The following is a 22,270-nucleotide window of genomic DNA, read 5'->3' on the forward strand; positions in this document are numbered from 1 at the left end:
AAGCAGGCTCCAGGTTCTGAGCTGTCAGCACAGAGCCTGACATGGGGCTTGAACTCATGAACTGTGAGATCATGACTTGAGCTAAAGTTGGATGCTTAACCAACTGAGCCACCCAGGTGCCCCAAGAATTTCATGTTTTTAAGTTAACTACCGTCTTGGGTTTTGTTTTGTTTTTTCAATTTTGCTTTATACTTTATCTTCATTTTTCTTAGAAAACAAAAAAGTGAAAAACAAAAATTGGGAAACAGAGCCTCTAAAAAGGAAGGCCCAGTTACTCAAACTGAACTATTTCACCTGAGTCCTCTTCCTGTATTTTAAAATTTGGGATAATATAGCAGTAAGGTTAAGGAACACCCAAAAGATGAATTTCTAATTCTACAGTTGTACCATAGCTGTCTTAATTTTTGTATACCCTTCTAAGGACATATTTTTTTCACAATATGCATAGTTTATCTTCTACAATTTTAATGTATCACAAGTGTTTTCTTACAATTTTAAATTACCTTTATAATTTGCTTTGTGAACTCTGTGTTTTTAAGCATACTGTTACAACGACAGTCTCTTTTTAGTTACAGACTCTTTTGTAGTCTCTAAATTTATATGGGAAATAGTTTATTTCTAGGATTTTATTTTTGAGATAGTAGTGCTTTCATGAATGTATTTCCATATGCAGAAATCCTTTGCTTATGTGAACTGTTTCCTTAGGAATGAGATAGTGTAGAATTATAGTAAAGGCTCTTGATACTATTCTCATTACTGATCATGCATACTGATTTTCTCATAATCTTATCAGCACTGGGATTGTGATTTTTGCTAACATAATATACGTACAGTGGTATTTTGAGATAGTCCCAGTTTGCACTTCAGTTTCCTAATTGGGGCATATTTTTCCACAAACGTTTTCAACTACCAAATGAAGGATTTAGTCCTTTTTGGTTGGTAGTTGTATTTTCCATTCACAGAGGTGATTTAATAATCAGTCTTTAGAGAATATTTATTTCTATAAAACATACTAATATGGTTGATAAATTCAGACATTTATTTGCTTATTTTGAAAAAATTTTTAAAGATTTGATTTTGAAGTAATCTCTATACACAATGGGGGCTCGAACTCCCAACTCTGAGATGAAGAGTTGCATGTAAGCAACTAAGCCAGCCAGATGCCTGTAAATTCAGACCTTTAAATAATACAATATAGTGATTAAAAGTGTTGGCCTAACCGTATATTTGTATTGTTAAAGATAGACTGGTTTTGTGTGCCACAGCTAACCTCAGGGTTCTGAAGATTAAAGTAATCAATAAAGTACTTTCAGCATAGTGCCTGGCACAGTTTATTGATTTAAACATTAACAATTTTTTAAAAATGTTTTTTTAGTTGTACAAATTATGCATACCAGTGGCTGCTTTTATAAAAATTATAACTTAACAGGTAAAGCTTACTTTGAGCCCTCTAGTGCTCATTTTCTCACACTCTTCAGAGGTAATTGTTGTGATGGAAGAAAAGTGCTTTTCTTTGCTTTTAAATGTATCTGTGTCAGTAGAGAGGAGGTCCGTGTTGGGGTTGGGTGGGCAGGGTATCTTGCTGGGATTCTCATCTAGCACTTTTTACAGTTGACGCTGTGGACACCTCTCCAGTTGTTACAGCTTATTGCTTTTAATGATTAGTGTTCTTATCAAGATAAGACTATGTTTATTTAGGTTATTATTTCTCTAGTGGTGGACATTTTACATATTCAGTGTTCGTCATTCTGTGTACAGTATTTACGCTGAAAATAAATCTTGTATGTTACTTGTTTTAGTACATTTATTACTTTGACTTTTGCTGCATTACCGTCATCATCCTTATTTGACAAGCTGTCACCATTTTGCCTTAAGGTTGAGTGACAGTATCTCTTTTTCAGCTTGATGACCTTATTTATTTGCTAGTTCTAATCTCATGGTTTGTCCTCCTAGCACACTGCACAAATGAGTGACGAAGAAGAGGACGATGATGGTTGTGACATTTTCGCTGACTCTGAGAAGGAGGAGGAAGATATTGAGGACATTGAAGAAAATACCAGACCTGTAAGAAAGACCATAGTCACTCTCTTGGCAGGGTTTTAGAAATGGCACTGAGGACTCATTACTTTTATTGTCATTTTTATTGAGAACTGTCTCTTTTTGCATATTTGTAATTCCATTTACACTTTTTTTTTTTTTTTTTTTTTTCAACGTTTATTTATTTTTGGGACAGAGAGAGACAGAGCATGAACGGGGGAGGGGCAGAGAGAGAGGGAGACACAGAATCGGAAACAGGCTCCAGGCTCTGAGCCATCAGCCCAGAGCCCGACGCGGGGCTCGAACTCACGGACCGCGAGATCGTGACCTGGCTGAAGTCGGACGCTTAACCGACTGCGCCACCCAGGCGCCCCTCCATTTACACTTTTGAAAATATTGGTTGAGTATTACTAGTTGCTGTACGAGTACCACTTTCTCTTCCAATTGTTACGATTTTATAAGTTAGATCATTCAAAAATCTATTTGATTCCAGGGTTTTAAGACCCTAATACTCCTTACCTTTCCCCCCCCTTATTCCTCATAGTAGTTTTCTGTCTCTCTCTTCTAGTAATAAAGTGAAGTATTGGAAAAAAAAAAGGGGGGGGAGGGCGCCTGGGTGGCTCAGTCAGTTAAGCGTCTGACTTCAGCTCAGGTCATGATCTCACAGTCCATGAGTTCGAGCCCCGTGTCGGGCTCTGTGCTGACGGCTCAGAGCCTGGAGCCTGCTTCGGATTCTGTGTCCCTCTCTTTCTGACTCTCCCCCATTCATGCTCTGTCTTTCTCTGTCTCAAAAATAAATAAACACTAAAAAAAAAATTAAAAAAAAAAAGGAACAAGGAGCATGTCTATGGAAAGAGTCCTGTTCCTCAAGTGATCTGTATAGGGTGCTCTATGTTTAAATTCATTTAGTTATATTTTTAATCCGTTTAGTCCCTTTGCTCTTGTTTACATAATTTTGTTAGTTATTAAAAGTAAACTGTACTAGTTTGTGTGTTACCAAAAACAGGTGATACTTTGGTCTTTTCTGTGTGTAGAAAAAAAGTCGACCTACGTCATTTGCTGATGAGCTGGCGGCTCGAATCAAAGGGGAAGCTGCAAGCCAGGTGGAAGAGCAAAGTACGTCTTTGAGATGGGTTAACTTGGTGGGCAAGTGCAGGACCCTCTGCGGGGCTTCACTGAGAGCAGATTTCTCTGTTTAATTTTACTAAGGCATGAAAGGCTTACTCTTTTTTTGGTTTACAGACTCTTGGATAATTAAACATTGTGGACCCCTCCCCGCCCCCTGCAAGAAAAATGCATATGTATGCATCTGTATAACATTTTATTTGCAGTTTCAGGGGACTAATAGATAACCCGGGAGAATCACAGTCCCCAGATTAAGAATCTTTTGCTTAATATTTACTCCTATATTTTGACTAAATATAAATGTACCGTATAAAGTAGTGATTTAACAGGATGAAAAGACATCAGAATAATTCGTTTAGCTTGAGTCCCTGCTGTGTAAGGTGCTGACTGAAGTACATGGACTCTGGGGGAGCTGAGACACAGAGTTGAATGTCTTGCTCTTAACTTAGGGACCATGAGCATGACAGAAGTGTAAAACATCAGTATATAAATACTAAGGGTAGGCTGAGTGTGGTTAGAACTGAAATATTCTTCAAGTCTTGTCCATAGGAGAAGGAAAACCTCGGAAGACACTGAAGGAGAAGAAGGACAGGAGAACTCCCTCAGATGGTAGGCCTTTCTCCTCAATTGTGTTATTTTAGGAGGCTCTTGATTCAGGAATTCGCTTTCATAATTTGTAGAATACCATTTTGAATATTCACAAATGGCGTCTCTCTCTATTTTCATTCCCAAAGCATTTAAAAGTGTGCTTTGGGATGCTCGGAGGAGAGTTGAATGTGGAGTAAAAATGCTGTAAGGATTTGAATTATTTTATAGCGATCATTAGCTAGAATTCTCCAGAAGTATAGAAACTAGGGATCCCTAGCGTTTGTTTTCGATAAAGAATACATTGGACCCTTTTATATTTAACAGTGACATGCATTACATTCCTGCTTGATTGTCAGTCTACAGATCTTTGTTCAGTCTGCTCTTGCTTCCCCCATATTCTCAGTGAGATAGGTCTGAAGGCGATTGAACCATGTACTTGCTTCCGGAGAAACTGATCTAGACAAAAGAGATCACTTACGGAGTTCATTTTGCTTCAGACATTTACGGAGTTGAGGGTGGGAACCCAGAGAGCCTTTTAAGGGATTCATTGGACTGCTTAATAAGTTTTTGTTTGAAATTCCTCAGAATGCTGGCACTCAAGTACTTCTTGTTACATGTGGTTAGGTACACTCCAGGCCAGGCTTGGCGATGTTGTAAAGGTCGACCTTGGGAATTTGAGTTCCAAACCCATCTTTAGCAGTCCCTGCTAAACATTCCTTTCTGCTTGTTAGACGAAGAGGACAACTTATTCGCACCCCCCAAGCTGACTGATGAAGATTTCTCTCCATTTGGCTCTCGAGGTGGCCTGTTCAGTGGAGGGAAGGGACTTTTTGATGATGAGGATGAGGAGGTGAGTCCGTGGTCATCAGTGGAGCTCGCCATAGTTGCATCATGGGTCTATAATTAGGTATGAAAAAAATGGCTTCTTAATTGCAAGTTGCTTCTACTTTCTTATTTTGGGAGATTTTGAACCAAGAATCACAAAGTGAGAAAATACTGTACCCTGATGTCCTGTGTGAGATGGAGAGAGATGTGAGAGTGTTAATAATGAATAATTTACTTGATCAAGGAGTTATTTCTTACCTTATTTGCTGTCTTCTGTGTTTTAGTTCCTGGGTAGGCCCAAACCATTTAAGGGTCTGATTTTGCCATAGTCTTTACTTTGGAATTGAATTTCTTGCAGGACAGTAAATATGTATCTTTAAACTTTACGAGGCAGTTTTCTTTAGAAATCCACAATGCAACTACATTTTCGTCTGCTTTTTTGAAGTTTTGTGTCTTATGCTTTATTACAACCAGAGTGATCTCTTCACGGAAGCCCCTCAGGATCAGGAAGCTCGAAGCTCTGTTAATGCAGGTGAGCTCGGATTTAGGCTGACTCTTCTTGTTTGGGAACAGAGTTCCAAGACAGTTTACTTCTCATTAGGAGATGGAACCCCTGAAGTTGTTCCCACGCCTTGCTTCTTTGTTAGGCAGGAAACTGTTCTGCTTGCCTTGGTCTAGTAAAAAGCAGCTAATTTTCATGTCTAATGACTAATTCATGTCTTGGAAAAGCCAAAAGTGCCACTTATAAACAACATCATGGTTTTGTCTCTTCCTTAGGGGAGAATTCATAAAAAGTCAAAGAAGGAAAGTAGTCTTGAGCAGTGTTGAGGATATTTTAATTTAATCATGTTTAATTCAGTAGTCTTTTCTGTTTATTTATTTTGAGACAGACAGAGACAGTGTGAGCAGGGGAGGGGCAGAAAGAGAAGGAGAGAGAGAATCCCAAGCAGGCTCCACACTGTCAGTACAGAGCCCAACATGGGGCTTGAACTCGCGAAACTGCGAGGTCATGACCTGAGCCGAAACTGAGAGCTGGATGCTTAACCGACTGAGCCACCCAGGCATCTCTAATCATCTTTAATTCAAAGAAACACTTCTAAAATTCTGTATATAAGTTGGAGGTCATTAATTCCGTAGTCTGGTGTGCGTCAGAATCCTCTGTGGAGCACCCGTGAAAAGGGAAAAAAAAAACTTAACAAATTTTATTCCATTAGGTATGTGGTAGTTCTTAGGAACTGGGACTTAGTTATGTGAAGTGAGCGGTCTCCTCGGGCCATCAGTCATCAGATTTTGGACTTGCTGTGACACTGGCTGGCTTGATGTCCTGCTGCCTGCCCTCCACTTCTCAGCATCAGTGGATGCTAGTTTCCCTCTTTACTGTTACTGTCTTCGTATTTTTTGTTGATGTCTCACGTTTTTTGCTGTTCTTTCTACTTGTTTGTTGTCCAACTGGAATGGATAGAGGAGAAACTGTTAAGGAGCCCGGCTTGCTCTGCTTCTGCCTTCCCTGTTGTGTTCTACCCCTTCCTTGGCTTCCCCAACTAACCCCACTGCTATTGTTTGATCAGAGTGATCGTCCAAGGGAATCACAGCTTAGATTATATTAACGCCAATAAAAAAGTAATGCTGGTAGAGAGAAGAATAAGCTAAAGCTAAGGAGTTTTAAAATGGCTCTTTGGGGAAAAATTAGTTTTAAAAGGTCTCCACTTAGCTGTGTATTGTGTTGCACACATTTTAGGTACATTTAACAAGAAAAGTCATCTTTTCTGAAATGGTTATTTTTTTCTTTCTCATTTTTAGTGTCTTCATCCTCCAAACCCGGAAAGAAAATCCCAGCAGGAGCTGTTTCTGTATTTTTAGGTACCCTAATTTAGAGTTTCTTTTTTAAAAAGCAAATAAGTACTGTTTTGTCATTTTTATTTTTATTTTTTTAAAAAATTTTTTTTTCAACGTTTATTTATTTGTGGGACAGAGAGAGACAGAGCATGAACGGGGGAGGGGCAGAGAGAGAGGGAGACACAGAATCGGAAACAGGCTCCAGGCTCTGAGCCATCAGCCCAGAGCCTGACGCGGGGCTCGAACTCACGGACCGCGAGATCGTGACCTGGCTGAAGTCGGACGCTCAACCGACTGCGCCACCCAGGCGCCCCTGTTTTGTCATTTTTAAAACTGTCATCTAACTGCTTGCTGGAGAGGAGGCGGTTTGGAGGGCAACAAATAGCCTATGGGAAGAGTTCATTTACTGGTGTTAGCTCATATTCTCTTAGAAGTCAGTGGCCTTGGACTTGTGTTTCAGTGACCAGGTGATTTGCATCGTGGGATGTTCTGTAGCAGTAAAGGATGGGGATGACTGGGTCCTATTAATGTATTTTGGGGATGAATGGAAGCTAAATGTTCTTGGTGGGTGGTCCTTTTTTTTTTTTTTTTTTTTTCCTGTAAAGCCAGGGGACCCACACACACCAGCTCACAGCTATGGCTGCCCTGTCCCTCCACCCACAGGAGACACTGATGTGTTCGGTGCCACCTCTGTTCCATCACTGAAGGAGCCACAGAAGCCTGAGCAGGCTGCTCCAAGGAAAAGCCCGTACCCTCCAGCCCCTGCTGGCCTCTTCGATGATGACGATGACGATGACGACTTCTTTGCGGGATCCTCCAGCAAACCTTCCAAGACAGGTACCTGGTCCAGCCTCTTTTTCTGGGAATTCAGCCAGGGAAAGAATGTTGACCGGAAAAGGGCATAAAGCTTGTCGTGTTGTCTGTGTCCTGCCGTGCCAGGGTCCCTCCTCAAGCCCTCCTGCCACAGAGCTTCATCTCTGCTGCAGGAGTCATGGTGCCTTAGAAGTCTCTGTTTTATCAACCAATCTTTCCTGCTTTGGAAACTAATTACTAGGATTATCTGCCTCATGGAGAGCTGAAATCTGTTCCCCTGTAATATCTGCTGAAGATTTCTAGTTGTGATCTTTGCAATTGCAAAATTTTTATTTTATTTATTTATTTTTTTGATGTTTATTTATTTTTGAGAGAGAGAGTGTGCAAGCAGGGGAGGGGAAGAGAGAAGGAGACACAGAATCTGAAGCAGGCTCTGAACTGTCAGCACAGAGCCCAACGTGGGGCTCAAACCCACGAACTGTGAGATCGTGACCTGAGCTGAAGTTGGACGCTTAACTGAGCCACCCAGGCACCCCTGGAATTACAAAGTTTTAATCACACTTTCTTCTGGCAGCACTTAGTAAATTATATGACAGAATGCCACATGTTAGCTGTTCAGTTGCCAGCCTCTCTGGCCAGAAAGCCTACATATCCTTGATCTTTTCTTGTATGGCAGGGTTTTCAGCCCCTTGGCCACTTTGGAACTCTCCTTTCTTCTCCCCTCAAATTTAAGCCTGTCTTTTCATGAAGTCTCTCCTAAATTATTTGTTCATTTATGTGCAGGTGAGTCTCCTGGGACTCTTGTCAAAATGCAGGTTCAGATGCGGTGGGTACGGGCTGGGGCCTGTGATTGTACATTTCTAACAGGCTCCCTGGTGGGCAGAGATTGCTGGTCTGTGGGTCACACTTGGTGTTTTTCCAGAAAAGAAGGATAAACTACTAGGTGCACACAGTTTCCAGCAACATGAGGACTCTGTCTTATAAAGACTAGATGAACCAGGATTCAGTGAGAAGCATGTTTCCTGGACTTAGCTCCTTTTCCAGGGGTGGCTGTGAGAAGTAAGGATAGGAGAAGAAACCTGAGGGAAATAACCACCTGGTTATTACAGAAAGAGTACAAACGGACGCATAACACACTGAGATCTAGGCCGACTAAAATGACAGTGATTAAAGCTGGTGGTGCCTCTCTTGGTCTGGGAGGGCTCTCACTTAGTGGGTTATCACTGAGAACTGATTAAGAGTCACAAGTAAGTTGGCAGCTGCCGCTCCCCTGGGACGTTCACAAATCAATGTCCTCCTTTCAGTGATGCACAGCTCAATCAATGCAGCAGTGCTCCTGGTAGTGAAAGGTCAGAAACTCCCCAGGTGCTCATCCCTAGGTTATATTACGGTTCTCTTGTTTAGTGGAATTTGGTGAGGTGTTAAAAAGAATGAAGTCTGTATATGTTAACATGGGAAGATTCGCTAGGCAGATTAAGTGAAAAACATAAATCCTAAGACCTATTATTAGAATCATGTTGTCATTTATAGCCTTACCTGTGAATTACTAAAGTGAGCATCCTAGCATATCCTCTGGGGAAATTAGATGTGTGTGTTCCCAGTGGTCGTCTTGTTTGGGTGGGCAGGTGGAGTTATGGGGGAGATTCCAGTAGTATTTGCTTTTATATGCCCCTGTAGACTGACTTTTAATTTTTATTTATTATTTTTTTTAAATATTTTATTTTTAGGTAATCTCTACACCCAACATGGGCCTTGAACTCATAACCATGAGATCAACAGCCACATACTCTACTGACTGAGCTAGCCAGACACCCCAGTAGTTTGATTTTTTACAAAGAGGAGCCAACCCTCATTTCACAGATTCCTAGGACGGTTGCTTCTTTTGTTGTTGTTGTTTAATTATTATTATTATTTTTGAGAGGGAGCGAGAGTGTGAGAGAGAGGGCATGGAAGAAGGGGAGGGGCAGAAGGAAAGGCTGGGGTGGAGGGAATCCCAAGCAGGTTCTATGCCCAACGCAGAGACCGACATGGGATTCCATCTCATGACTGAGATCATGACCTGAACCAAAATCAAGAGTCGGATGCTTAACCAACTGAACCACCCAAGTGCCCCCACCCCCCAATTTTTTTTTTTTTTGGGTGGTTGCTTCTTAAATAATCTTTCTTTCTTTAGGTCTGTATTTACCTTTTATGCTAGTCCAAGCTACTCTAAGCATAAGATGCTGGCTGCTTGGATGAGTGTATGAGCCAGGTGGTTAAATCATTGGTCCTGTGTTTCATTTGGGCTCTTTTGTGTTCTTTGAAAAATCCAATGTAATCCACTTCAAATTGCTTCATAACTAATAAAAAAAAAATAATTTTCTATTTACTTCTTGGGAGGGAAGGATTTTTTTTTTACTTTATTAAAAAAATTTTTTTAACATTTATTTATTTTTGAGAGACAGAGAGAGAGCACAAGCAGGGGAGGAGCAGAGAGGGAGGGACACACAGAATCCAAAGCAGGCTCCAGGCTTTGAGCTGTCAGCACAGAGCCCGACACGGGGCTCGAAATCATGGACCGCAAGATCATGACCTGAGCTGAAGTCAGCCGCTTACCCAACTGAGCCACCCAGACACCCCAGGGAGGATTTTTAATCTATGAATTTAGTGGTGGGATTTTTGACCTTAGTATAATTTTGTGCCGTGGTATCTTTTCTAAAGACAAAGTCAAATCCACTGCCAGTATCTTTGATGATGAGGAAGGAGACCTGTTCAAAGAAAAAGCAGCTGCTTTGCCAGAAGCCACTGTGAATCAGACAGATGAAAAAAAAGCAAGGGCAGAAAAAAAGGTGAGCGGGAAAGAAGACTTAATGTAGTTAAGTCTTGTTAAGTGTTGTCCTGGGACATCTTGTTAATTCATCTGGAACCCAGAGGGAAGTGGTGTTTCCTTTCAAGTGTATGGTGTCTTTAAATTGTGCAACATCCAGCAAAGGTGAAAGAAGAATACAGTGAACACCCAAAACGCCTACCACCTAGATTGAGCACTTGTTGGATTTGAGCACTTTGTTGGATGACCTATTGATGATCTTTTCCTGAATCACGTTAAGGGGTACCAAAGAATGTTTTTCCAATTCTCTCCTATCTTCTACATTAGCTAACATTTTTCCAAACAGAACAGAAGAGCTTTCTCTCCCTCTTTCCTGCTTTTTTAGTTATCTCTATAGGATCATGGATGCTATTCAACCTATTATAAACTATTAGCATCATTTTGTTTGTTTTTTGGGTTTTTTTGTTTTTTGATACTGAAATGAAGCTGTATTTGGCCAACTGGATGCATCCCCATCAGCTTTAAAGCTCTTTTGGCTGCTGTCCCTTTCCTTAGTATCTTCCATGGTTAGATCTGTCTTCCCTCCCCTCCCCTCCCCTCCACTCCCCTCCCCTCCACTCCCCTCCCCTCCCCTCCCTCCCCTCCCTCCCCTCCCCCTCCCCTTCCCCTCCCCTCCCCTCCCCTCCCTCCCCTCCCCTCCCCTCCTAGGCTTTGTCCAAACCCAGGCTTTGTCCTGAAAGATTTATCAGGGAGCTATTTCTGTCTTCTTTCCTAACTTATACCAGTTTTTAAATTCTTGTGAAACTTCTTTTGCATTAATTCTTTGTACAAATTTGATACATGTTTTAGGGTCCGCAGCATCGTTTTTCCCTTGGCACACGGCCTAGTGCTTTATCCTAGCAGAGACTCAGAGTGTTTTCTACGTGAACGTGTGAATAAACCCTCCTTTCCAGTTCTCTTATTTGTTAACTCTCAGGTTTTTGTTTTTGTTTTTTTTTTCCCATCAAAGGTTACCCAACCTTCCAACAAAAGTCTTAAGCCCTTGTCAGAAACAAAGACTCAAAAAGGTTTATTTTCAGACGAAGAGGACTCTGAGGTAAGGAATTCTCTTTCTTAGTTCTGGGAATTAGTCCTTGGGTATGACATTAGAAATTATTTTTTTTTTCTTAACATTTATTGTTTTTGAGAGACAGCACAAGTAGGGGAGGGACAGAGAGAGAGAAAGGGAGACACAGAATCTGAAGCAGGCTCCAGGCTCTGAGCTGCCAGCACAGAGCCCAATGTGGGGCTCGAACTCACACACCGTGAGATCATGACCTGAGCTGACATTGGACATTGAACCAACTGAGCCACCCAGGTGCCCTGAAACTATTTCTAAATAACGATTTTGTCAGTAGATGTGTAAGACGTTTTATTATTGTAGTTCTTTCTTTGAAATTAATATCTTTTTAAAAAAAATTTTTTTTTTTAATGTTTATTTATTTTTGAGACAGAGGGAGACAAAGCATGAACGGGGGAGGGTCAGAGAGAGGGAGACACAGAATCTGAAACAGGCTCCAGGCTCTGAGCTGTCAGCACAGAGCCCGACGCGGGGCTCAAACTCACGGACCACGAGATCATGATCCGAGCCGAAGTCGGCTGCTTAACCGACTGAGCCACCCCGGGCGCCCCTGAAATTAATATCTTGAAAACTCATGTTTAGAGTGATGCTTTTCACTCTCAGGGGTGTTGAATCCAGTACATCTCATGGGAGGAAAATACTCTGTTCAGGAGGCTCAAATTGAAGGCTCTTTGTTGATCCACAATGAGTGAGATGCTTTTAACAGGAATCGACATACCATTTTCTTTTCAGTAGTCTCACTGAGTAGTGGGCGTAGTGCCATAGTGTTATGTATTCTGGCATAGCCTCTTATGACCAGGAACAGTGTGGGCGGGCAGTGCTTGCTGCCAGCCTCGGTCCTCACAGGCTCCCGCCTAGAAACCTCTTTCCAGTGGAACAGCATCAGCTCTCAGAAGTGTCACTGCTTTATCTGACTCTCACAGGCCTAGGTTCTTTGAGAACGAATTTTAGGCTAGGCCTTTAGGGGATCAGAGACCTGTCTGAGAATGTAACAAATCCTCTTCACAGAAAAATGTGTGGACACGGCAGAAATTTACATGTAATTTCAGGAGATTGTAAACTCTGGTGTAAGCTCTTACGATTACTTTGCACTAACAGCTAGGATGGACGAACAAATCTTTGGAAGTGGAGTGATTGCCAGTGATGTAAATAAAACCTGTGAGGCTTGTATTTCATTGACGGCAGTGTACAGAAGATAGGAATTAACCAGACTCCAGTTAAGCCAAACTCCTGACCCATTGGCACGGCATGTTGGGGCCTCACACTCTGGTCTCATCCACACTCCCAGCCTCCTGCTCATCAAGCACAACCACACTGACCCCTGCCCTCTGGGAGTGCTGTTCCCAGAAACTGGACGCCTTGCTTCCTTACTTTCTATAGTTCTTTTTTGAGGTCTCCCCCAATGGCCCTTTGCATGATTACAAACCTGCTAGCATGTGCCACGCTGCACTCCTTGCCCTCTCTTCCATTCTGTGCTTCACAGTATGTGTTGCCATGTGACACTTCTTGTGTGCTTGTGGGTTATCTCAGATAAGCTGAGAATAAGCTAGAATGATCTGCATGAGGGCAGGGCATTTTGTTTCCTCCTCATACACCTGGACTAGTGCTTGGCACTTGAGAAGCCAACAAATAGTTGTCAATTACATGAAGAAACCAAATGTGAGCAATTTCTGTGACTTAAAAGGTGTTCCAGTTCCTTATTACTGTGAGATAAATCACTCCAAAACTTAGTAGCTGACAACCCCAGTAAGTTTTATGATCTCTTACGGTTCTAGAAGTGGACTGGGTTCAGCTAGGCGCTTTTCACTTAGGGTCTCTCACATGCTTCCAGTCTGAAGGTGGCTGGGCTGAGAATCCTCATAGGTCTGGTACCTGGGTGAGAAAGACTCAGACAGCTGGGGCTCTCGGGGCACCCCTCTCTATCTCTATGTGGTCTCCTAGCATGGCAGCTTCAGGGAAGGTGGGTTCTCAGGGGTGGCGCAGGGCTTCAAAGTGAGATTCCCCAGAGAGCTGTGCAGAGGCTGTGTGGCTTTTTGTAACCGAGCCCTGGATGGCAGCATTATTGAGGCAGTCACAAAGGCCCTCCAGGGTTTAAGAGCAGGAATGCAGACTCCACTTGTTGATGGCAGGAGTATAAAAGAATTTGCAGACAGGTTTCATAACCACCACCAAAGCCTTTGTCCCATGTACACAGTCATAGATTGTCTTTATTGGGTACTATCAGAGTGCCTGGGCAAGAAAAAGTGAAGCAATGCAGTGAAATCTTTCCTGAAATGCAATCTTGCTAGTGTGTAAAATGCAGGAGAGGCGTGGGAGCCTGTAGCTCCCCCTATGTGGTCTCTTTACCTCAGCCAACCTGTGGAACTCCATGGGGTCCAGGTGAATCCATTGGACCGAGAAGAGTTCTTCTCAGTTAATGAAATCTTTAGGTCTATGTTTGAGAGTAGATGTGGATTCCATAATAAAAAGAAATTATCCAGAGAGGTCTTAGAAACTATGTTCTTGTGCTATTTAATTGTCTGGCTCTTGTGTATTCACGTTCCTTTCCTAAGGGAATAGGTGTCTCATTTTATGTTTCTAATTCATGCAGCTCAGTTTGTATCATAGGCTGACACCATCACATTTTGGAAGTTTTTTAGAGTCTACCAGATCTTTTGCAACATCTCTTAGCTATAGTTCAAGTAGAATACCAAACATTTTAAAATGAAATATGAATTCGTATTTATTTGAAAGAAACAGTATAATACTCTTCTAAGAGGAGAAGAGGGTGTTAGTAAATAAAACAAAGTCCTAAATCCAGTAATTTGGGAATCTAGTCTCTATTTCCAGGATTGAATCTGTTTCATCATTCTGATTCTTAGGACAAAAAAAGGAAGTCTTTGCTACTTTTTTAGCACAATAAGAGATTGATTGGAAAATGTCCATGTGGGAGTATAGAAACCTCCAGTGAGGCCACCTGGAGTTCTATGGTGGCATCTTCTTTCTCACATGTGGGTTCTGTGCTGCACTCTGCTGGGAGAAACTGACACGTACGTGTTCTCAGCCACTTTCTCTGTCACGAAGAGACCTAGACTCACGCAGCCATTATATTATAGTCTTCAATGTTTTATGTTTAATTGATACTTCAATGAATGTGGTCTGTCTTGTTAACCAGGAACTTTAATCTTGATCCAACAGGATTTGTTTTCTTCACAAAATGTGAGTAAGTCAAAAGAGGCATCTCTCCTGCCTAGCAAACTCCCCACATCGGTCTCGCTTTTTGATGATGAAGATGAAGAGGTAAACATTGTTACTGTAGTGCAAGATAAATAAGTTTTTGAGGAGTAGAAAACCATTGCTGATGTAGATTTCTAGTCAGAGGCTCATACAGTAGAACAAGGTGATAGGGAGGCAAATTATCTGAGGCTCACATAACAAAAATATTTAGTTTTTGTCTCAGTGATTCCTTCCTTGAGTCCTCTTAGCTGTACAATGGGCAGGACATTAGATTCTTGGCTCAGCTCTTGTGGAAGGCTTTGTAGATTTCATTTTAAAAATCTACCTGTAAGAAATATAGAGGATGGATCTTTTTTTTTTAATTTTTTTTTTTTAACATTCATTTATTTTTGAGACAGAGAGAGACAGAGCATGAACGGGGGAGGGTCACAGAGAGAGGGAGACACAGAATCTGAAACAGGCTCCAGGCTCTGAGCTGTCAGCACAGAGCCCGTCGCGGGGCTCGAACCCACGGACCGTGAGATCATGACCTGAGCCGAAGTCGGACGCTTAACTGACCGCGCCACCCAGGCGCCCCGAGGATGGATCTTTGTTATACGCAGCGATCCACAATGTCTTGGACAAAGCAAGAATAGGAGAAGATGGCCATGTCCTCACCTTGTTTTTCTTTCCTGCCCTGCATGAGAGAGCAAAGTGGGGGAAAGAAATAAGAGGGAAGACAAACCAAATCTTCCCTCTTACGCAGTACTGTGCCGTGGCCAAGCTCATGGGCTTTGGCACCAGACCCCTGCTTTCACTTGCAAATCAGGGACCTTGGGCAAGTAACTTCAACCTCCTGAACCTCATATAGCTTAATAGAGTAAAGGGTCATTGTAGCAGCCGACACAACTAATGTACAGCTCTTGACACTGTACCTGGCACATCGGAAATATTAGCTCTTGCCGTTAGTATCCCCATCGGATGCCAGTTCATTTTTGGCACGGCCTTTCCTTATTTTCCCATACTCTACCCTGCTTAAAGGCTCCTTTCATTGAATTTTTACATACCAGGATTATTCACCTGCTGTAGTATATTGTTGAGAGTGTTCTTCTAACTTTGGTTCAGGCCCTCTGATGATTTTGTTTCTATTACCTTAGTGAAAATACCTTAATAGATAGTTTGGGAATACCTGACTATACAAAACTTGGCAAATGCCATTCAACCTATGAGAATCAACTCTTCAGTAGGCCAGTGATTATATCTGGTAAATTATTTCTTAAGTTTGTGTTGTCTTTTTAAAATTAACCAGAAACACAAGTCATGCCTTCCCTCTGTCCCAGGTGTGTGACTTCGGTAGGTATGGAAGAGTGGAAAGAGCTCCCTATTTCTCTTTATTGTTAATAATCCATTGCTCTGGTTTCTAATTCATAGAAAGGTCCAAGTTGTTGGCTGCCACACGGGTTGAACTGGTCTCCCTAGTGAACATACAGGGCCCACCCACAGCGGGCCTGAGTGGGGCCAGATTTCTTCCTCGTTCTGTGTTCTTATCCTCAAGTTACCCTCCTCCTGCTCCTTCCCAAGTGTTTTGCCTTTGAGTTCCATGTGGTCTGTTTCCCTTCTGTGAATGGAGAATACAGTGAGAGAAGATAGTAGACTGTTATTTTAGGGATATACATAAGAGAGAAGTGGGATTTACTGGCATTTTGTGATTTTTTTTTTCTCTCCAAGGTGTTATACATATTCTGTACCTGACTAGAGATTTATTCTCTAACAATTTGACATGGAAGATCGAAGTGTTTTGTTTTATGTGTATGAAGTTGTCATACTCTTCTGTCATTTGTTTTTCTAGGATAATCTTTTTGGGGCAACAGCTGCTAAGAAGCAGACATCATCTCTTCTAACTCAGAGCCAAGAGAAAGCAAAGCCTTCTGAGCCCTCCAGAAAGAAAGCATCTGCCTTATTGTTCAGCAGTGATGAGGAGGTGGGTTGCAAGTTTCTCCTGGAGAAGAGCAGGAAGTTGTTTGATGGGATTTAAGAGTTACAGCTATCCTGGGACGCCTAGGTGGTTAAGTGTTAAGCGTCTGACTTCAGCTCAGGTCATGATCTCATGGTTTGTGGGTTCGAGCCCTGCATTGGCCTCTGTGCTGACAGCTCAGAGCCTGGAGCCTGCTTCAGAATCTGTGCCTCCTTCTCTCTCAGCCCCTTCCCCACTCGTGTGCTATCTCTCTCTGTCTCTCATAAATAAATAAACATTGAAAAAAAAAAGTTACAGCTGCTAAATATTTTCTTTTTCTACCTGTTTTATATCCAGTGAAGTTCAGTTACCAAAGACTATGTTCACAAAACTGTCTCTTCTTTTTCTGGAAGAAAGGTATTTAGTTTAAAGGTTAATGTTTTCATGACAGTTGAGAATAAAATAAGTATGCCCCTCAAATTATAACATATGCTAATTCACATGAGTTAGGCCTTATTTTATTTTATTTAAAAACTTTTTTTATTTATTTTTGAGAGAGAAAGTGCATGCACATGCAAGAGAATGGCAGAGAGAGAGAGGGAGAGAGAGAATCCCAAGCAGGCTCCGTGCTGTCAGCACAGAGCCCAACATAGGGCTCAATCTCATGAACCGTAAGATCATGACCTGAGCCAAGATCAAGAGTTGTATGCTTAACTGACTGAGCCACCCAGGCACCTCTAGGCCTTATTTTATATTGTTAAATGATCCTTATGTTTCAGTATCAAGAATTATAGCTAGACATGTAATATTTATGCAAGCTTAACTTCTTTTTCATGAGTCTTTATTTTTTATTTTTTTTTTTTAGTGTTTATTTAGTGTTCTCTCTTTATTAGAGAGAACAGAGCACAAGAGGGGGAGGGGCAGAGAAAGAGAGAGACACAGAATCCGAAGCAGGTTGCAGGCTCTGAGCTGTCAGCACTGAACCCGAAATGGGGTTCATATCCACAAACCGCCAGATCATGACCTGAGGCGAGGTCAGATGCTTAACCGACTGAGCTACTTAGGCACCCGCCCCCTTTTCATATGAGTCTTAATATTTTCATTTGCTATCTAGATACAAGTTAGCAAAGCCACTAGTGAATAGGGTTAAGCTGCTAATTTAGCTGTACAGAAAAAGACTTTGAAAACCCTGAGCATTTGGGGCATCTGGATGGCTTATTTGGTTGAGTATCTGACTTTGGTTCAGGTCATGATCTCACGGTTTGTAAGTTCAAGCCCTGCATTGAGCTTGCTGCTATCAGTGCAGAGCCCGCTTTGGATCCTCTGTCCCCCCCTCCCCTTTCTGTCCCTTCCAACCCCATGCTTTCTCTCTCAAAAATAAATAAAACATTTTTAAAAATTAAAAAAACAAAACAAAACCCTGAGCATTACAAATCTCCCTGGGGTGCTTGGGTGGCTCAGTTGGTTGAGCGTCCGACTTCACTCAGGTCATGATCTCACGGTTCGTGAGTTCGAGCCCCACGTCAGGCTCTCTCTGGTCAGCACAGAGCCTGCTTCAGATCCTCTGTCCCCATCTCTCTCTGTGCCTTCCATGCTTGTATGTATGTTTTCTCTTTCTGTCTCTCTCAAAAATAAATTAAAAAATACTAAAAATCTTCTTGCATTACAATAATTGCTCTTCTTTATTTTAACATTGTAAGAAAATTATGAGGATATGATGTGGATGGAGAAACTGTAGCTATATCAATGTTTTTTATTGGAAGTAATTTAAAATGACACAACATAATTTGCTTTTTCTATTCCAACAGAATTTATCATGGATTTTCTATTTTTTTCTTCCTAGCATTGTTAGTCGTTGCTCTTCCTGTAGTAATGGGCAACCATAAGTGGAAATTTTCCTACCACAGTATTATAATGATTTAGGGAAAATAAAAACAAAATTGACTTTTGAACAATGTGGGAATTTAGGGGTACTGACTTCCTGTGCAGTTGAAAATTTACATATAACTTTGGACTCTCCAGAAACTTAACTACTAATAAATAGTCTACTGTTGACCAAAATCCTTACCAATAATGTAGACAGTTGGTTAACACATATTTTACATGTTTTATGTATCATACATTCTATACCTAAAATAAAGTAAGCTAGAGGAAATAAAACGTTAAAATCATAAGGAAGGGAAATACATTAATGATACTGTACATATATTTATTGAAAAGAATCCATGTGCATTTCAACCCCGTGTTGTTCAGGGGTCAACCATATTAGCTAAAGCTGGGAGCAACAGTACTTAGCTGAGTAAAGATACCCAGTGTTCTAGAACAGTGATTCTCAACCTTGGCTTCCCATTGGAATCGGCTGGAGAACTTTAAAGAGTACTCTTACTGAATTCCAGGGCTGGAGATTCTGGATTAAGTAGTTTGGCAGATGGTCTGTCCTTAGAATTTTCTAAAGTTCTCCTGGGAATTCCAGTGTATAGTCACTCTTGAGCCTTACTGCCCTAGAGGAGCACTTCTCAGACCATAACATGTGAAGAAATCACCTGGGCATCCTGTTAACAAATGCAGGTTCTGATTCAGAAAGTCTGGGATCAAACCAGAATTCTGTATGACACATGCTGCTGGTTGTGGACCCCACTTTGATTGGAGAAGCTCTAGACTGTATAGAGACCAAAGGACCACTTATGTAAGTGTTCAGGAGTTCCAAGAGGTGAGAGCATAGCCAAGTGGGGTTCCCCTAAATGCTTTCTAAAGGTCTACTTCAGACTTTTGTTGATGGAAGGGGTCACCAGCATCTTTCATTGTGTCTTGTTTATATGTGCATTGCGTGAGCTTTTTATACATTTTTGTCCAGCCTGCTTCAGGATTTTTGAATCGAAGTGTATAATTTTCCTCCAAAGTTGAGAGCTCTTGATTTTTTTTTTTTGACATTTGTCTTCTCAATTTCTTTATAAATAATTTTGAATCTCCTAAGGGTAGACAACCTCCCTTGTCCTAACCCAGAATAGGACCATAGAGGGGAGAAACATAGTGCAGTGATGGAGGAGGAAGGCAGAAAGTTTGCGAGGTCAAAGAACCCAGCTGTCTAGATTTGAGTTCAGAGGAAAGTCCCAGTCATGAGTTCTCTTCAAGAGTGATGTACTTGATTAAGTATTTAGTGTAAATACAATTTAATGGAACTTAAATTTTATTTTATTTCCAGGTTCCTTAGTCTGAATTGTCACTGGGTTTTAATATATATTTTATATTTTAAGGACCAGTGGAATGTTACTGATTCACAGATGAACTCAACGTCTGACAACAGATCTAAAGGAGAACTAAGGGGCTCTGGGACCAGTCAGGAGCAGGAGGCTAAGGCTGTGAAAAAGACCAGCCTCTTTGAGGAGGATGATGAAGATGATCTGTTTGCTGTTGCTAAGGACAGGTGAGGTAGTCATTGTAAGAAATCATTTAGCCAGTGTCTGTGGTAATAAGTAAAGGTATTTGATACATAAGATGTTAGTTATTTGGGGGTGACATGATGATTATTCATTACCTAGTAGTTATACAAAGGAGAATGTGTTTGATTTTCACTTGTAAGGTATTTTCCCCCAATACTGGGAAATGTTTTTGTTAGCAGATTTACCTAATTTCTTTTAATTATTTTTTTTAACCCCTAAATATTATTTTTCTTAGTTTGTTAGGGATTTAAGTGCAGCTTGTTATCTTTTGTTTTTGTTTTTCCTCTGAGATGCCCTGTAGAATGTAAAGTTTGGTCTGGGTTACTTAAGTTTCTCATTTGAATGGAAATCTGCTCAGCATTGAAAAACATCCTGTTAGGAGGATGATTCTTTGCAGAGTGGTGCTTTGTCACACCAGTGGCTGGTGATTCTTAGCTGATCTAGGTGGTGTCCACATGAATACTTGAACTAAAGCCAGCAGGATATTTCATAGACCGAGCATGGGCTGTATTGGTGTTGTAACATGTTGCTTTACAGACAATAGCAAGTGTAGGAGGGGATGTGGAATGTGGGGAAATAGGTTCTATTTACAGAAATGGGTTAGAAAAAAGCTTAGGGTGGAAAACCACCACCAAGGGCAAAAGCACCCGAGGTTAGCTAGCAAGTTATTGTAATGGGATCACGAGTAACTTGTTATATTGCCTGTAGGAAATTACTTTCCGTCTGACTCCAATATACTGTTGTACCTTGATCACAAACTCCACTTGTCCCCCAGACCCTTTGCTTCTTATACACACAAGTTAATGATTACTTCCGATTTTCTCCATGTCTCTGTGTGTAAGATCTTTTTTCTTCACGTTCACCACGTGGGTAATATCTTGTGAACTCAATAAATACAGAGACAAAACCCCTGTCAGGGCTCGTGTCTCCTCCCGGACATCAGCCTCTCTCATATTCAATTCTGCGTCCATTCTCTTGCTGGACCAGAGAGAACTCCAGACTCATAGTCTGCGACGGTGGAAGAATTGGAGCCCTCACACAATGCTGGTGGGAATGTAAAATGGTGCCACTTTGGGGAACAATCCAGCAGTTCCTTAAAAAGTTAAATACGGAGTTACTCTAGGACTTAATTTCATTCTTGGGTAGATGCTCAAGAGAAATGAAAACATGTCCACACAAACACTTATATATGATTGTTCATTGTAGCATTATTCGTGGAAGCCAGAAAGTGGAAATAAGCCAAACATCCCATCAACTGACGACAGGATGCAGAAAATATGTTCTATCCATACAGTGAACTCTGACTCAGCAATAAGAAGGAATAAAGTATTGATACATGCTACAACATAGTTGAACCTTACATATCGTGTTAATTGAAGGCAGCCAGTCACAGAGGACCACATGCATGGTTCCCTTTGTATATAATGTCCAGAACAGATAAATCTATGGAGACAGAAAGTAAATTAGTGTTTGCCTGGGGCGAGGAGAATTGAGTCTGTTAACAGGCATGAGGCGTCATTTTGGATTGATGGAAATACTGTGAACCTAGATTGTGGTGATGGTTGCACAACTCTGTAACTATACTAAAAACCAGTGAAGTGCATATTATAAAGGGGTAGATTTTATGGTTTGTAAATTATATCTCAAAACCATTCTGAAAACAGAAAGAAGCTCTGTGACTTTAACAGAGTTGTGACATACTGCCTGGTTAGCTGGGCACTTAGGTGTCCTGGCTTGCCTGGACAGCCCTGGTTTGTGCCTGCCATTCCAGCATGACGACTAATAATAATTTCCCTTTCACTCTCAGAAATGTCCTGGTTTAGGCAATACGCTCTGTGGTTATCTGAATGTTTTCTCATGTCTGTACCTTTCAAATAAATCAAAATACTTAACCTGTTATTTATAATGAGAAACACCCTAGTTCGCTGAGCAGCATATTTTTCTTCTGAGGACAGATCTCCATGGGAGGGCCAAACTTAACTCAGCAGTTGCTGAGTATGTGGAGTGAGAGCCAACGTTAAGGACTGGCTGTTGTTTCCTATTAGAGCTCTGGTCAGAGAGCTAACTAGTTTTCTGTAGCTTACCTTCAGAATCTGTCATCACATATTTTTTGTGGGTTGGTTTGGTGTTTTGCTGTGTTTTGTTCTTTTTTTTTTAGAAATTTTTTTAGAAATTACTTGTTCATGGGGCGCCTGGGTGGCTCAGTCAGTTAAGCACCCGACTTTGGTTGAGGTCATGATCTCACGGTTTGTGAGTTCGAGCCCCGAGTCAGGCTCTGGGCTGACAGTTCAGAGCCTGGAGCCTGCTTCAGATTCTGTGTCTTCCTCTGTCTGCCCCTCCACTGCTTGCACTCTGTCTCTTGCATTGTCTCAAAAATGAATAAACATTAAAATTTTTTTTTAATTAAAAAGAAATTACTTGTTCACGCTTAGTTGGTTAAGTGTCTGACTTTAGCTCAGGTCATGATCTCACAGTTTGTGAGTTTGAGCCCCACATTGGGCTCTGCTGACAGATCAGAGCCTGGAGCCTGA

At 41.4% G+C, this 22,270-nt stretch overlaps 1 protein-coding gene across 3 annotated transcripts in view; it reads left to right on the forward strand.

Moving 5' to 3' along the window:
* Positions 1 to 22,270, forward strand: part of LOC124506962 (WASH complex subunit 2-like) — a 62,376-nt gene that overhangs the window by 17,825 nt on the left and 22,281 nt on the right. For 2 of the 3 annotated variants that reach the window (XM_047073111.1, XM_047073113.1), the window contains 12 exons: positions 1,954 to 2,064; positions 3,072 to 3,153; positions 3,700 to 3,771; positions 4,482 to 4,600; positions 5,050 to 5,107; positions 6,376 to 6,435; positions 7,075 to 7,248; positions 9,925 to 10,052; positions 11,040 to 11,126; positions 14,328 to 14,429; positions 16,195 to 16,326; positions 19,554 to 19,723. In XM_047073111.1, the coding sequence (XP_046929067.1) occupies positions 1,954 to 2,064; positions 3,072 to 3,153; positions 3,700 to 3,771; positions 4,482 to 4,600; positions 5,050 to 5,107; positions 6,376 to 6,435; positions 7,075 to 7,248; positions 9,925 to 10,052; positions 11,040 to 11,126; positions 14,328 to 14,429; positions 16,195 to 16,326; positions 19,554 to 19,723 (1,295 nt within the window). The remainder of the gene's footprint in view (positions 1 to 1,953; positions 2,065 to 3,071; positions 3,154 to 3,699; positions 3,772 to 4,481; positions 4,601 to 5,049; positions 5,108 to 6,375; positions 6,436 to 7,074; positions 7,249 to 9,924; positions 10,053 to 11,039; positions 11,127 to 14,327; positions 14,430 to 16,194; positions 16,327 to 19,553; positions 19,724 to 22,270) is intronic. The other variant, XM_047073112.1, reaches the window with a different exon arrangement.

The sequence above is a fragment of the Lynx rufus genome, unplaced genomic scaffold (assembly GCF_022079265.1).
Source record: "Lynx rufus isolate CCGP_SWC_20201006 ecotype Redwood Valley unplaced genomic scaffold, mLynRuf1.p SCAF_11, whole genome shotgun sequence".
NCBI lineage: Eukaryota > Metazoa > Chordata > Mammalia > Carnivora > Felidae > Lynx > Lynx rufus.